Source organism: Eleutherodactylus coqui, chromosome 3, assembly GCF_035609145.1.
Source record: "Eleutherodactylus coqui strain aEleCoq1 chromosome 3, aEleCoq1.hap1, whole genome shotgun sequence".
NCBI classification, from domain to species: domain Eukaryota; kingdom Metazoa; phylum Chordata; class Amphibia; order Anura; family Eleutherodactylidae; genus Eleutherodactylus; species Eleutherodactylus coqui.
In genome coordinates this window covers 248,115,072-248,132,264 of record NC_089839.1, presented here as the reverse complement: position 1 = coordinate 248,132,264, position 17,193 = coordinate 248,115,072, and the positions used below count along the sequence as shown (strand labels likewise).

At 42.5% G+C, this 17,193-nt stretch overlaps 1 protein-coding gene across 1 annotated transcript in view; it reads left to right on the top strand.

The window, feature by feature from the left end:
* The window catches only part of LOC136620294 (putative ferric-chelate reductase 1), a 100,825-nt gene that overhangs the window by 72,167 nt on the left and 11,465 nt on the right, over nt 1-17,193 (top strand). Inside the window, exons 5-8 of the mRNA XM_066594994.1 lie at nt 2,206-2,266; nt 5,062-5,163; nt 6,666-6,825; nt 10,207-10,317. Of these exons, the coding sequence (XP_066451091.1) occupies nt 2,206-2,266; nt 5,062-5,163; nt 6,666-6,825; nt 10,207-10,317 (434 nt within the window). The remainder of the gene's footprint in view (nt 1-2,205; nt 2,267-5,061; nt 5,164-6,665; nt 6,826-10,206; nt 10,318-17,193) is intronic.

Sequence of the window (17,193 nt, the reverse complement as noted above, 5' to 3'; positions counted from 1 at the left end):
TTCCTTTTTTCTTCACACTTTAAAAAAATCATAATTAGAGATGAGCAAGCACCAAAATGCTTGGGTGCTCGTTATTCAGGTTGAGCTTTTCGTAATATTCGAGAGCTCTATTCGAGTAACGAACCCCATTGAAGTCAATGGGAGACCCGAGCATTTTTGTATTGGACCTGCCGGGTGCCGAGCTTTTTTTTTCTCTCTCTCTCTCTCTCTCTCTCCTCCCCTCCCCCCCCCCCCCCCGCCAGCCACATACTGCTGTGGACGTGCGCACGCTGGCACGTCAAAGCAGGAAGTGGTAATGCGGGGAGGGGTCAAAACAGGAAGGGGTCAAACACCGCGTGGTACTCGCTCGAGTATCGAGCACCATCGAGTATGCTAATACTCGAAAGAGCATCAAGCTCGGACGAGCATGTTCGCTCAACTCTAATCATAACTATTTTACTTATCCATCCACATATAGCTGTCTGAGGGCTTGTCTTTTGTCGTACAAGCTGTATTATTGAATGGTACTATGCAATGTGCCATATAATGTACTGAAAAACTTTTAAAAGATTTTAAGTAGAGTGAAAGGGAACAAAAAATGCAATTCCCCTATCTTTGGGGATGTCTTGTTTCTACTGATTTCACACTGCAGCTAAAATGACATAAGTTTTTTTATGGGTCATTACTACGATACCAAATTTATATAGTCTTTGAAAAATAAAATATCTTTGGGAAAAAAATTAATTATTTTCTGCCGCCATCTTCTGATTGATTTTTCTATCTATACTGCTGTGCGAGGGCCCGTGTTTTGCAGGATGTCCTGTAGTTTCTATTGGTACTATTTTGGAATACATATAATTTTTTAAGCGTTTTATTATTTTTTTCTGGGAGACGGGGTGATCAAAAAAAAGCACAATTCTGGCATGGGGTAAATAATGTGTTACTTTGCTAGATCTGACTTTTATTGACATAGCGATACAAATATGGTTTAATGTAGATTTTTACTATACAATTATGGGGAAAGGTTTTTTTCTTTTCTTTTATTATCTTTTATTTTTTACACTTTTTAAAACGGATTTGCTTCTGGTCCCCACAGGGGACATGAACTTGTAATGGTATGTTTGCTCCTGTATATGATGTTTTATCAAAGTATTACATTATACCTTATATATGATCTTACAGGCAATCTTTTAAACCACTCCTTTGAGGCTGCGATGGCAGCCTTGGGGATATTCAGAAGGCCGCTGCCTGCCATGGCAACCAAATACCACTGGGGGCCATTCAGGACCCCCGAACTCTGATTGGGGCATTTACAGGGTTAACAGCCACGATCAGCAGGAGTACTGATCGCAGCTGTTGCAGGCGGGTGTCAGCTGTAAGAAAAAGCAGGCACCCACATTTTATGGACCAGGATCAGCTCTTGATCCCACTCCATACAAAATAAACTGTATGTCATGTAGTGTTAAGGGGTTAACAGACTGCAAACTGTACTATATAGGTCATCAGTGTTATAATTCTCAAAAACCCTTTAAAGGTCATGAAAACCCCTTTGTACATGAAAAATTAATACCCTGCAAAAAGGATTCACTTATCTGTTTTTGCATTGCATTTTCCATGTCATGCATTTAGAAAGCCTTATACTTGGTTTGCAGCCTCTCCTACACTCAAGTTTCCCAGCACAGATCAGCTGGTCTCTCTCATGGAGGTGTACAAGCTCAGTTTCCCCTCCTGTCTCCTCTTTCAGAGGCTGTATAGCATAATCATGCCCAATTGATACTACACAGCTATCTCTCTATCCTCTCTCTGAGCAGATTCTGGTTGTTCCACTTCACTGCTGATAAGAGCAGAAAATTCACATTCACCCAGAGTGAATTACAGCCCTCTGTAATAGTAGCTTTCTCTGCTCTGCTGTCTGTCCTTCTGATCTCCTTCACCATTCACTGGCACTGTCACACAGCCTTCTGTAATAGCCCACTGGCACATTCACAACAGGGGAGCAGGCTGGTGGAGGAGCTGTCAGTTTACTCTGACAGAATGTCTTGAGATTTCAGGCTGCCAGTCTGCAGTGCCTTGAGAAACAAGCCTAGAAATCAAACAATACAAAATTTTTAATGAAAACCAATTACAAAAAGTCTTCATTTCCAATATAAGGTAATGCAAAATACTGACATGTGAAAGTTGCATTGCCTATGTTTTCAATGGCTAACATATTTTTCATTGATCTAGAGCAACAATTGTTGAATCAAAGCATACATTCTGGGTGGGAGTTGCAAGTCCTAAGCTCACTGTAAGTGTTTCAACCAGCTTTGAATATGGTAAATGTAATTAGCAATGACTGATTTAGAGATATAGTCTGCCAAGCCTTTGTCTATTGTTTTCTTCCTAATTGTTCATTAAGAACTTACTAGTGGCAACCTCTCACCACTATCTCACTTCTAAGGCTAACTTCACTGGCTCATAGGGGAAGAAAAATGACTTCTAACGCCTTCTTTTTTTCTAAGAGACCCATGTACCTCCACAATTAATTACAAAAGTTATAACTTGCAATATGCAAATGAACAGAGAAGAGTCATCTGGCCAAGAAGAGTGGCTTTGATTTAGGAACTGCTGAGCCAACCACGTCTTTTTCTGGATAGATAACAACAAGCTGTCTATCAAGAAAAAAAGCTGTGGTTAGCTCAACAGCTCATAATTCAGCATGACTCTTCTTGGCCAGATGACTCTTCTCTGCTCATTTGCATATGGTAGACTATAACATTAGCACCTAATTGTGGAGGTACATGAGTTCATTAAGAAAACAGAGGGCATAAGAAGCAAATTTTTTTTCATCCCCCACCAGCAAGTGGAGTTAGTTTTAGGGGTGAAATGGTGGTGATAGGTTCCCTTAAAAGTGACACTTTTCACTTAACTAAACCTCTAAATTAGTAATATCCTTAATTCACAACATCACATATGATATTTGGCTTAACCTCGCTAAGGTTTCAAGTACTATCCAAACAGATAATGTGCAGCTGGAAATTATTTTCTACAAATATCCTAGACTATTTAGTGACTATATAGAGATTTTCAGGATTGATATGTCACCGTTGTTCGTAAGTATTTTAATATGAATCTAATACATTCCAGACTCCAGAAACAGTTGTTGTTTGCAATGTACAATGTTTGTTTCTGTGCATGATGACATGGCTGCATCACTCCAAAGAAATTGTTAACCAACACAAGATTTCTTGCCAGCCAGACCAAGACACTTCAATACCTCAGCAGTAACAGACAATGGAGCAATAAGTGATCTTCTCCACTAGCCTCACTCTTGAATTTGTGCCCACCAGGTCCACAAATTTTCCACAAATGTTGGTCCATGTGCAATAGCTGCTTTGCAGAATCAAAACACGCCCTACTACCTATAAATCTTCTGTACTAGTACTGCTCTCATCATATTGGGCTGAAGGACCTCTCAGGTCCCTTCAAGCTCTAAGGCTCAGGACAACTGCTATCTCTCCACCACCTGCAGCTATACCACTGCCATGATGGTCCTGGACCATTTCCAAATATTTTCTGTTCCTTTATATCATACCACCTATCTCCTAATTGTACTTTAAACACTGTTTAGACTGGAGTGCTGTATGTTGTGTGACTCAATCTAATATTCAAGAGGTTATCTGCTGGTTGGTTTATCAATATCAAATGCTTGTCTTTTGGGAGTGTTTCTAAGAAACAATTTTGTATCTCATAGTATGAGGTCAAAAACACCAAGAAGTGCAAACAGATCATCGGTCATTCTTGATACTCTATGAACTACTTCACTTTGGAAAATCCCTGCTTGTTATAATGTTCCTTTGACAATGCATTTATCACAAATTGTCCCCCTGCTGGGACTCACAGTGATTAGTTGTAATCTGTGGGGCAATTTGGCTATAAGTGCTCAATTTTCCTGCAGCTCCACCACAGGAGAATATAAGAATTACATAGTGCGCCCATTTAGATGGGTTCTCTGTGGATTACGGGTCAAGTCCACTAGAGAGAGATAATCTTGGGAATACATTCTTTACTCTGGCCAACAGATGAGACTCTGAAAAGGGAACCACCATCTATTAACCCAGAATTCTCTAATATGGTATAAAATGGATTTTGTAAACTGGACAAGCCCTTCAACTTGTTCATCCTCTCTGATGTTTATGTACATCACAGATATGCAGGTTGGGATAGGAGCGAGCTGAGGAGCTGTGTCCACTACATACCCTGCGTCTACTGGCTGTTTGAAACAGCTGACATATGCCATAAAACAGCCGCAATCGGAGCTAGCTCTAATCATGGCCATTTGACACTTGCATGCACAGCATTCAAACCATTAGCTGGGAGGAATGCGATCATGGGGTGCCGATGGCTACCCTGTGCCTAGTGAAGGCCCCCAAGGCTGCCGTGTATTTAAGACTATTGAGCCCTTAGTAGACTAATGTTAAAATTGAAAAGCCTGCACTTTTTTCCAGTTTAAAAGATTTACAAGTATACAAACTATGTGAAAGGGAGACCAAAAAGGTCTATATCTCGCCTATTGAAGGCTATGGTTCCACCCTACTTTCCATCCCTATGCAACTTTTTTGCATAGAAGATGGAAAGTCTGGACGTAGCCTCCGCTGGATACAAAAGAGCAGTGTGAAAAGACCCTTAGGGTACTTTTACACATAGCAATAATTGTTTGCTCAGGTAAACAAGCAAACAATGTCACACTTTGCTCAGCTGGACAGTTTAAACAAAATCATAGTTTATCTTTGTTTTAACGGGATCATTCCGTTCCCTGTACCAGTAAATGAGATCACCTGAACGATCGGTGCTGATTGCTGAACGATTAGTAAACGAGCCAACAATGATTTTTATGCTTCCATGAAATGAACGATAAGCCAACAAAGTATTGTTCATCGTTCCATCGTTGGCCGTGTTTACACTAAATGATATCGTTCCATTTCGAATGAGCCAGCTATTTTTTTTTTATTATAATTGTTCTGTGTAAAAGTCCTTTTAATTAAAACATATGTGATTTATCATTGTATAAAAATATGTGAACCCTGATGCTCTGTGCCACAGGGAGAAGATGACATACAAATTTGTGTGATAAATTCAAACAAGCAAGAGGAAATCCAGCATGACTATACTGAAGGAAGGGCATCACCTCTCATGTTACCCTTGGTAAGTTCTCACTTTGAAGATAGATAGATGGTGTCCCCCAAGATCTAATGAGGCTGCATTACAGATATGGCTTACTTCATTTAAGACATCCTACAGTACAATGTAAGGAAAATGGGCAGCTCAACCACAATACTCAAAACAGACCTGTAAAACACTGAATGCATGGTATGGTAAGGTATCCAACACAATACAAAAAAAACTTAGTATAAAACCAGCCCTCAAGGTGTCTTAATTATGTAAATATGCTTTAATGAAAACTCAATATATGATTAAAAAATGAATAAAATTAACAGTTAATAAAAACTTACGCCACAAATTGAAGAAATAATCGCAAACAAACCACCATGAGGCCCTTGTGGCAGAAATACTGTGCCTTTATGATGTAAACAATGGTGTAAATGTCAGCATGTATTTTTCACACTGGGGAGTAAACTGTATATGATTGCTATGCTGGATGAAAAACAAAGATAACAAAAAATAAACAATTTTTTTGCATCTAGATGTAACCATTATTGCACATTTTTGTTCATTTGAACGAATTTTGAGTGATAATCGTCCCGTGTAAATGGCCCTTATATTGAAGAGTCTCCTGAAAGAACTACACTTCAGTCTTTATATAAAAAGGCACACCTCTCAACCTTGCAAGAATCTTAGACAGAGAAAGGCACACCTTGCAAGGCACACCTCTAAAGCTTGCAAGAATCTTAGACAGTGTGACAAAACAGTCTCTCTAACAATAAAGTACGTCATGTTATGCTGAGGAAACAGAACCATCGTTGTGACAATCTGCTCGCCATCAACACTACTGAGTTTTAGCGCCAATTATTTTACTTTAAAACATAAATCCACTCAAAATTATGACTACTAGTTGGTTTATATATATTGGGGGGCCAGTTACATAATGAATGCAGAAAAAAATCATGGGAATGTCTCCTTAACACATTATGTACAGTGATCAATGTTGATCATGGCATGTATAAGGTTAACAGAGGGAGGGCGCTCCCTCTGTAGTGTCATCGGCCCTACACCAAGAAATCACGGAGGGCCAATGGGTTCCCACGGCAACCGGACACTAGAGCTCCATCCATGGAAAAATAAAAAGTTGCGGCTCTTTACAGCAATGCCAAAATATATATTTTCCAAAAAAAATGGAAAAAAAACTAAAAAATATATAATTTTGGAATTGTTGTGACCCGCAGAAAAAATGATACAAAATGGCAGCAATTGTATTTTTCAAAAAAAAAAAAAGTACTAAACATATTTAACACAAAATTGTACTAATAAAAACTACAGCTCGCCACACAAGCCCTTATATAACCATGGCAACAGAAAAATAAAGTTATGATTTTTGAAAAGGGGAGGTGAAAATCCCCAAAAGTTTTTGCCTCCTTAGGCCCACATTAGACACTGTCTATAAGGGATTTATGTATTCTCTGCTTAGCTATTTTACATATTGACTGTCAGTTCTATTAAGATGTTCTTTATCGTTATTGTACGGACAGAGTAATGTAGATGCCAAGAAGATATCATTTGCTGGCGATGTGATAAAATGTTTTTTCACTTCAAGAAATCAAATCTCTACATTACTTCCTGAACTCCAAGGCAGATCCAGTAACGATTCTGACACATACTACATAATGTCTCATGGACCAGCTGATAATGGTGGGTAACCTCTAGTGTGAAGAATACCTTACACTACTGTCCTATGTACAAGTTTGTCATTATAGGGGCAAAATATATTTAAATGATCCAATGTGCTTGGAGTATGAAAACTGAGAAAAAGACTTATTAGTACAGTTTTATGATTCAGCTAACTACAATAAGACACAAAAATGGAAGCCAATATACAAGGAATAATATGATAACCGATGGCCCTAGTGGTATTCAAGACGGAAGTTAAAGGGACTTTCTAACACTTTCATATCTCATGCAGAGAATACAGGGACACTGGTGCTCAGTAAAGCACAATGCACCCCTTCAGCTTCTTCCAGATGAAAGTGGCTTGGGGGGAAGGTCGGGCCATCTGGCAGGTTTTGGGCTTGGGGCTGGAGACCACCTGCAGGTTCTCCAAGTGGCGGGGCCATATTATGCTCAACCCACATCTCAGATCCTGGCATTATCACTTGCAGACTAGATTCTGGGCCATTCTTGGCATAACAGGCCCTACCACAGGCGTGCATCAAGATAGACAGTGGCTAGTGACAAATAACGTGTTGGAAGCCTAATATCTTGCTTCTTATCTTTAATAAACAGTAAAACAAGCAACTGCTCTGCTGGATTTGCTTTACACATCCGATAATCCGGAAGGTACGTTCTTGCATTAAACAAAGAGTCTGTTGCAAATATAACTCAAAGTGGACTTTCAGTTCACGAAGAACTACTTAGCAGTGATGGACAGGTCAATTGGCAGTAACAGTTCTTTGTAAGACAAGCAAACAGTACATGATACATGAGACTTACAAGAACTAGAGTCGGTGACTTGGTGCTCTAGTATACGAGGAGTTGCTCTTTCTCTTACTTCTGGCAGTGGTGTTACAGAAGTTTCTGGTAGATGTAGGGCTTCTCCACAATACCTTCCTCTACTTCATGGAGATTCCCCAATAGACAGGCGCTCTTTCACAGGAATTCACCAGCTTCAGTATGCAAGACATGCCTGGGGACTGGTACAGAATCCTCATTGGCAGCTGCTCCTTCCTTCTCACTGGCATAGTCTGCCCTACAATGCTACATCCAAGCAGCTTTTATATGGTGCATAAACCCGATACCTCCACACTCTCCCATGATCCACCGCAGCCTATCACAACATAGTATACATTTACATTGCCAAAGGAACCAAAAATAATAACACTAAATGACCACTAGTGGGACACAAATATAAACATACCATATCTGCAAATAAGAAAACAAGATAATAACAAATGTAGCACGTTCTTTCACGGCCTCCCTCACAAGGCTTTGTATTGAGAATTGCATCTGAGCCCCTGTTGAGGCATTGGACGCACATCTAATCTATGTGCCAGTTTTGTTCATTAGGCATTATTCCATTATTTTGGAATTGCTGTTTTTTCTTCTTGCTCACTGGGGACCTGCCACTTGGGATCCCTGGTGATTAGCTGATCGACCGGCATGCTGTCAGTGTAGAGGGGCTGGACATCATCTTCAGGGTCAAAGGCAATAGTGTCATAGAGGGCTTCACTCCAATTGAAATCAATGGGAGTGCTACCTACTATTACACTACTGCAACCAAAAATGTTGCCAGAAGTGTCGGAAATGTAAAGGAGGCTTCAGTTCCCATTAATTTCAGTGAGATTGAAGCCCTCTATAACGCTTCCACCTCTGACCTCAATGATGACATGTGGCATCACTGCACTGACAGTTGACTGGACAACAAGCTAATTGCTGGGGATTACAAGTGGCAGGTCCCCGGCGATCAACTATTGACCTATCCTGAGAATTAAGTCATCGATAGGATTTGCCTGAAAAACCCTTTTATAAGAGTTATGTACCACCCCACCACCCCAATAATACAACCCATTCCACAAAAGTGTGCCTCATACAGCCATCTTGATGGAAAAATATTAAAAGTTACAACTAGGGATGAGCGAGCGTACTCGGAAAAGCACTACTCGCTCGAGTAATTTGCTTTATCCGAGTATCGCTGTGCTCGTCCCTGAAGATTCGGGTGCCGCTGCGGCTGACAGGTGAGTTGCAGCGGGGAGCAGGGGAGAGCGGGCGGGAGAGAGGGTGAGAAAGATCTTACCTCCGTTCCTCCCCGCTCTCCCCTGCAGCTCCCCGCTCCGTGCCGGCACCCGAATCTTCAGACCCGAGCACAGCGATACTCGGATAAAGCAAATTACTCGAGCGAGTAGTGCTTTTCCGAGTACGCTCGCTCATCCCTAGTTACAACTCTTGAAGTATGAGAATGAAAAAAAAAAAAAACTTTAAAAAGTTGCTTGGTCCTCAATACCTTCTTGCCCCATGGCATAATCCTACATAGTGCTGATAGGCTGTCATGGCAGCGGAGGGGTCTAATGAGGGCCTCCACATCTGACCTCTTTTTATACCCATTAGATCCTGTCTCAAAAATAGTCTAAACCCCATGTACACGCAAGGATTATCGCTCAAAATTTGTCCAAACAACGGCTTTTGAGCGATCGCCGTTGTGTTAAATGCGTGCCCATCGTGCACTTACTGTGCTCTCTTTGTTCATCACTTACTTCAAGTCAGCATAAAATCCTTGTCCCTGATAACACAGATGGCATGCTGTGTTCTCCACAGGCAGCGCTGATAGCATTGTATGCAGCCAGAAGCCTGCAGCAGAACAAAGCAGATGTATTTAGAGAACAGACCACCCGCTATTCTCTAAATACATGCACATGAAGCTACTTAGCTACTAATGGACTGATTAGACCATTAGTAGCTAATGCAAAATGATCGCTCAAAACTGTCAGTTTCTGACGAATTTTGAGCAATCATCTTTGCGTGTAAATGGGGCTGAATGTCAACATTAGGGTGACAGACAATATACAATGCAATACAGACGTATTGCAGTGTATTATACAAGTGATCAAGAACCCTATTGGTCAAATTTCATAATGGCTTAAAAGACAGTTAAAATAAGTTAAACCATATTTTAAAAATATTAAAAAGCAGACTTGTCCCACATTTATTATGTATTTTAGACACTTTCTACGTCAACCCAACAAGGGTTGTGCTGTAGCAAGAAAGGGATGTGAATTGGTGGGAAACGGGGCATGACGTAAATGCACAATGTGCTCTAAAATTGTGCAAACATTTTTGCGCAAAGTGAACTAACCAATAAGTGGTGTAAACTTAGACAAAAGTGTCTTAAGATGCAACAGATTTATCATCCACCATAAGCCAATGTGATAAATTTGGAGCATTTTTAGACGGTCTACGTTTACACTAACTTCTACACAGAATTGGTAAATCTGTTTCAATATGTTTTTCCTCAGTTGAATATCATTTTTTTTAAACTCCTGCCTGTGTGAGAAACTTGTTTTATTATTTTCTATTCTTCAGAAAGTATCCGATTTCATGGACCAAGTGTATTCTTCAATGACACCAAAAAGGATCTCACTTCCAACGTGACTCACAAAGGGAACAACAAGCACATAATGGTAAAGGTACATGGTTAGTATGAACACTTCCTCCTAGGTTTCAGATAAAGCATCTAGTCAATACCATTTGAATTTTTTGTATAATTTTTTTCAGTGTTTTATATCTGACTACTCTGCCATAGAGGCGGGCAAAATATATAATTAACACTCTAGCCCTGCATTGTAAGTCCTTGAGTGCATGGATCCTGTGGAAATAACGCGAAAGGTTTTATGGATTTAGTCCATACTAGAGATGAGTGAGTGTAATCGCTAAGGCAAACTACTCGAGCGAGTAGTGCCTTATGCGAGTACCTGCCCGCTCGTCTCAAAAGATTCGGGTGCCGGCGGGGATGGGGTGTGGCGGGGGAGAGCGGGGAGGAACAGGGGGGGGGGGAGATCTCTCTCTCTCACTCTCTCCCCTCCGCTTCCCCCTGCAACTCACCGCTCACACATGACAGCTGCTGTGGAGAATCCTGCTGCCGACACCCTGTCATTGGATTTCAGGGAAGGGCTTTAAACATAAAGCCCTTCCCTGAAAATCCAAGAAAAGTTGTGTAAAAAAAAAAAAGCATACTCACCTCCCTTCAGCTGCCGGGGCTCAGCCGCGACTTCTGGCGCTGTCCCCGGCTCTGTAGTTCTCAGCTACCAGCAGCTGGGGATTTAAAATTGTGATTGGTTGATGTAGCAGCAGGGAATTCTTTTAACTAGTGGGGGTGAAGGAAACATCTGCTGCATGCGGCAGATGTGTTCTTCATGCCCGTGGGGGTCAGGGCAGCGATGGAGAGGTAAGTTTTGGGGGTTTTTTTACGCTGAAATGTTTCTTTTTCATGGAAGGGCTTATATGTAAAGCCCTTCCATGAAAAAGAATGCAGGAGTGCCGGCAGAGCATTGTTTTCAATGGAGCCGCTGGCAGCAGCCGCGGCTCCATTGAAAACAATGCGTGCATTCCCTGTGGTGCACGCATGTCCGTACTTTGCAGGCACGCACCTGCAAAGTACGGACATGTGCGCACACCATAGGGAATGCAATGTTGCAAATACAAGCATGGTTTTGTGCATGCATATGTACGCACAAAAACACGCTCCTGTGAACCCACCCTAAAGGCCTCGGTCACACGGGCGATTTTTCGCGCGATTTGTGCATGGGCATGCGATCGCCGATTTTATAGAACCATTGCTTTGCAATGGTATTGGACACATGAGCGCTTTTTATGCGCTCGTCCGATAAATTATAGAACAGAAATCGCAGATCGCACCTATCTGCAATCTGCGATTCCTGGTCTTCTCTATATGCGCTCAATGGGGTCGGCGACAGCAGCGCCGACCCCATTGAGAACATATACAACACAAATCATTCTCCTCTGCCACAGCTGTAATAGCTGTGGCAGAGAAGAATGATGTTTGCCCATTGAATTCAATGGAGCCAGCAATACAGCCAGCTCCATTGAAAGCAATGGGCTGCCGGCGATCGCAGGATGAATTTTCGGGAAGGGCTTAAAAATATAAGCCCTTCCCTGAAAATCATCCAACAATGTGTAAAAAGTAAAAAAATATATATACTCACCTTGTCCCCGCAGACGGAGTTCAGCCGCGGCCGGCCGGCAGTTCACCTGAACTGCTCTGAGTAGTATTCAGCAGGCGGGGATTTAAAAACCCCGCCTGCTGAATGGGCTGCCTCTGATTGGTCACAGCCCTCACCAATCAGAGGCAGCTCTCACTCACCCATTCATGAATTCATGAATGGGTGAGTGAGTGCTGCCTCTGATTGGCTCAGCGCAGGGACCAATCAGGGGCAGCTCTCAATCAGAGCTGCCCCTGATTCAGGAGAACTGCCGGCCGGCCGTGGCTGAACTCCGTCTGCGGGGACAGGGTGAGTATATATTTTTTTTATTTTTTACACATTTTTGGATGATTTTCAGGGAATGGCTTTTATTTTTAAGCCCTTCCCGAAAATTCATGCTGAGATCGCCCGCAGCGCATTGCTTTCAATGAAGCCGGCTGTATTGCCAGCTCCATTGAATTCAATGCGCTGGACAGCGCTCCACTGCTCGGGCCCGTTTCAAAGGAAACGCGGCTAGGAGCAGATTTTTCAGGCGATTTTTCGGCCCCGGTCACGCAATTTGCGGATGTGCATCCGACATGCGATCCGCAAATCGCGGCAAAAAACGCCCGTGTGACCGAGGCCTAAATCAGTAGAACATCCGTTTAATGCATTGATGTGCTTTCTATTTCACACTCTTTGTAGCTGCTTACTGCTCGGACTAGAGCAGGACTTTTGAAACTTTTTCTATTCAGGCGTTGGCAGTGAACAAATACTTCTGTGCAGACCCTATATTATTGCTATAGTAGCGTGAAATAAATACCACCATACTCATACTGTATCATAATGAAGCACAGAGTACAGCCTAGCAAAGCCAAACATTATAGCCCAGGAACTTCAAATAAAAAAAAAGGACAGCATAGAGGAAAAGCTATTTTACCTGTGGGGTGAAGGGAATGCCCGCCGTGGCTGTCACAGCCGCCGCAGACTATCGCAGAGTTCGCCCATTGCCTTCAATGGGCGATCTCGTAGAAAGATGGGACATGTTGTCATGTGTTTCTCGCATAGCATCAAATCGCAATACCATGCGGGAAGACATTGCTAATATGAATGAACAGATTTTCTTGCCAGTGAAAATGCAGCCTTAGTGTGTAAACATTGCATGTAGATACGCCCATGAAAAAGATCACAGCATGCTCTACTTCACCGCATATCACGCACGAACAGCCCATACTCTATAGGTAGTGTATGCAACATTATCCATACGTAATGTATTGCATATGGGCAACGTTGCATACGCAACGCCGCTATAAGGAACAGCGGGGAATTAAAAAAAAATACAAAGTCACACTGCGCATGACAGCGTGCGTGAGATATGGTGTTATGCGCAGTGCACTGTAGCTACCATACACAGCGATAGCCGGCTCCCACGGCGGTAGAACTCTGCATGATCCACACAGCATTTTACACACATGGCTGTGTGAAAGAGGCCATACAGTAGATTTACCGGACTCCAAGGCTGGTCTCACATGAATGTAATTTAATTGTGTATTACACGTGCAATGTACGCACGCACAATACGCAGTGAATGGAGTCAAGGAAAGTACTTTGATTTTCATTGATCCATTTACACGTGCGTATATTCATCGCGTGTAATACACACGTAAAAAAGAACGTAGCATATATTATGAGCTATAGAGCCCTATTGTTCTCTATGGGTGCGTACGAAAACGCTGTATATGTGTAATTACACGTCGCTAAAAGACAATAGAACAAAAGTAGAAAAAAAAATTATGTATGAGATACGCTGTCGTGCGCAGGCATAGGCGATTACAAAAACGCAGTGATACGCAGCTCCATTCGCCAGTAAAACGCTGTGATTTTTATGCAGCATTTAACCTTACGGTCGTGTAAGCCCAGCCTAACTATGGCGAACTAAACCGTAGGATCAGTAATACTCTATGCACAATATGAAATAACAGTTATGTGGCAAACAGAATAATTAATGTGGTACAGAGATCAGACCTGTGAAACAGAAATATAAATCACACAGTCTCTACTTTAGGCTTTATTCCCACGAGCGCATATGTGGCGCGTTTTCACGCCCGGGCATATATATGCTACCCATATGAAGTATTGGTTCACAATGCATTCGTTCACATGGGCGATTATACGGCAGGTAAATACGCCAGCAGTGTGAAAAGTAGAACATATACGTGGCCAGGGTATATACGCTCAGCCAAAACATAGTTCTGGAACTATGTTTTGGCCAATATATGCCGGCGGGTCCCATAGACTCCTATGGAAGCAGAGAAAGAAGGGAGGGAGAGCCATTTTTGCATCATACAATGCTGTAGAAATCTTACAGGTGCCTCTATGTAGGCATCCCGAGGTTTTTGGCGGAGCGAGGGTCTTCCGGGCTGCAGCATATTTTTTCGCTAAAAACCATGCTCGGGGTCGTGTGAATGGATGAGAAAGCACTGGCCGCGATCGCGGAGAAACGCGCATTCGGGCGCTTATACGGAGCAGGCGTGAAAATGTAAAAATGCTGTCGCCGTATATCCACTCATGGGAAAGAGCCCTTAAGGCCACTCTCACACATGGCATCGGCAAAATGCTGCGATTTTACCGCTGTTTTCGGATACAGGTTACTGCCTCTGACAGCAGTTTTTAACGCACCCCATGATTGTGATGGGTGATGAGGTGTGCTAAACGTGGCAAAATAGAGCAGACAGCGGTGGTAAATTGAGGCGTTAGAAAGTGCCACGTTTGAGCGCATGTCTGCGAGACCCCATTCAAAACGCCGTGGTAATTGCGGTAAAAATAGCATGTGTGAGAATGGCCCTAGGGGTTAAAACTCTGCTATTAACAACACAGTCCACCTGAGACATAGCTTTTGCACTTCCGCTGATATGTCTCTATTCAGGAGACTCATGTCTCTGTGACACTATCTCAGATCGTACCACAGCAGTACAGCCCAAGTCCTACACAACAGGGCTGTATAACTATTTGCATCACCTAGTAGTGTTTACTGAGACCAGCCTCACTAACGACTCATTGACAACAAACTCCTCAGTGTCCTCTTTGGTTTTGGTCCGTTGCTTTGCCGGGCAGTTGCATGCTCTCTTCATCTTTCAGATGGCTCTTCTCCCAGGATCCTGGTGTTCACTCAGGCCATACAGCAGCAGAAATCAGGCTCCCACTGTCTTTCCCTCCCTGCTGGCAGCAGCTCCTCTGCAGGCTGTTGCACCTCTCCAGCAGAGGTTCCCAGCAGCACCTCCATTGACCAACACAGTCTCTGCACTCTGTCTGTTCCTTTCATAGTGCTGACTTCATTTCACTAGAAAGTTCCCACGGAGCATGCTCAGTTCTGTTTGGAGCATCCATCTTGGTGCTCCACTATGAAGCACAGTACACCCTTTAGGGAAGTCCCTTACACCTTCTTAGCAAGAGGGGAATGCTGATGAGGCTGGCTGGACTCTGAAGACTTGTAATGGGGCAGGAGAGTAGAGTTTACTGCAAAAGACCAGGGCCAAGCTATTTTATCAGCTGTTAACCCCTTACAAGCAAAAATCAATCTTATCAAATCATATGTTCCCAGAGGGAAGGGTCTTCTTCTGTGATGTCACCGGCCCTCTGCCATGTTATCGTGGAGGGCCGATGGGTTGCCATGGCAACTGACACCAGACAATGGCGTCTGGGGCTGCCATGGCCTGTGATCGCTATGAGAATTGATAATGCATTGCAGTACTTCTGTATTATCAGTGAAATAACAGCATCACAAGTTCAAGTTCCCTAAAGGGACATAAAAAAGGTAAAGAAAATGGTAAAAAAAGTGATGAAAAAGCCATATGTACCCCAAAATTGTACCAGTACCAACTACAGCTCATAACACAAAAAACAAGCCCTCACAGAGGGAAAAATAAAAAAGTTATGGGACCTTGAATACACTGATGCGAAACGAATTTCAAAAGGCTTTTTATTGTGCAAAAGTGAAAAAAACCTAAAAATATATATATAATTTTATTATTGTCATAATCACACCAGCCTGCACAAAAAAAATCATTAATTCTACATGATTAACGCTGTAAAAAAATAACAGAATTGTTTGACTTTTTCTCTCTGCCCTCAACAAAAAAAATTATAAAAGTTATAAAATAAATGTTATGTATCCAAAAACTGGTACCAATAAAAAATACAACTCACCATGAAAAAAATAAGCCCTCATACAGCCATTTCAACCGAGAAAGATGAAAGCTTTTGAAAAGTGGGGATATCCCCCCAAAATTTTCACATCCTTAGGTCCAAAATAGGTCATTTCACTAAGGCCAACTTATAACAGGAGAGTGCAATATCGGGATGTTGGCGCTCGCCAACCTGAAACTTATCTGACCGTGTTCCGATGACATCACAGGAAAATTGCAGGTCAGGAGGTGGGCATGTGCTTTAGATGCCTGTAATAATGCTAATGATGCTATGACAGGCACCCCTCCCCTCCAGGTCCAAATGCACTTTTGCTGGGCACTGGCACAAAGGAAAAAACACTTTGTCCTAATGACCAGCACTGCTGGGGACCCACATCTCACAAACCAATGCACCTGGGTTGAAGAAAGGAAGTCCCAAATAAGGGACCCCTCTATTACTGCTAAAAGTCCTCAAAAGTGTATTTGAAAATGGGTGTTCTAAACTTGACAGCCCAGTTTATGAATGGTAATCCTATAGTCTCATAGATAAATATACAAAGGTTGGCATCCAAACTTACATTTTTTACACGGCTGTATTTGTGACCAGTGGACTCTCTTATATATTCTTTAGCTAAAAATAGAATAAGATAAAACTTTCAAAAGCAGCTCTTCCAAGAATTGTCCTAGGTTTTGGGCAAAATACCAATTGAGATAACATATGCAAATAAAAATAGTCATAGACATACAAAACACAAGACTGAGCAACTAGAGATGAGCGAACGTACTCGGTTCGGGTGTTTTTCACCGCTTTTTCCGAGTAACTGACTACTCGGACGAAAAGATTCGGGGGGCGCCAGGGGGCGGGGGGGGGGGGTGGAGTGGTGGGTAGCAGTGGGGAACAGGGGGGAGCTCTCTCCCCCCCCCCACTCCCCTCTGCAACCCCCCGCGCACCCCCGGTGCCCCCCGAATCTTTTCGTCCGAGTAGTCAGTTACTCGGAAAAAGCGGTGCTCAAGTCCAAAAACACCCAAAGCGAGTACGTTCGCTCATCTCTATGAGCCACCAGTTCAGCGTCATTTGTTAGTATATGCACATAGTTTGAATACATTGTTTGCTAAAGTTTGGTATGAGAGCATTATAATTAATTAATCTTTATTCGTATAGCGCCAACTTATTCCATAGCGCTTTG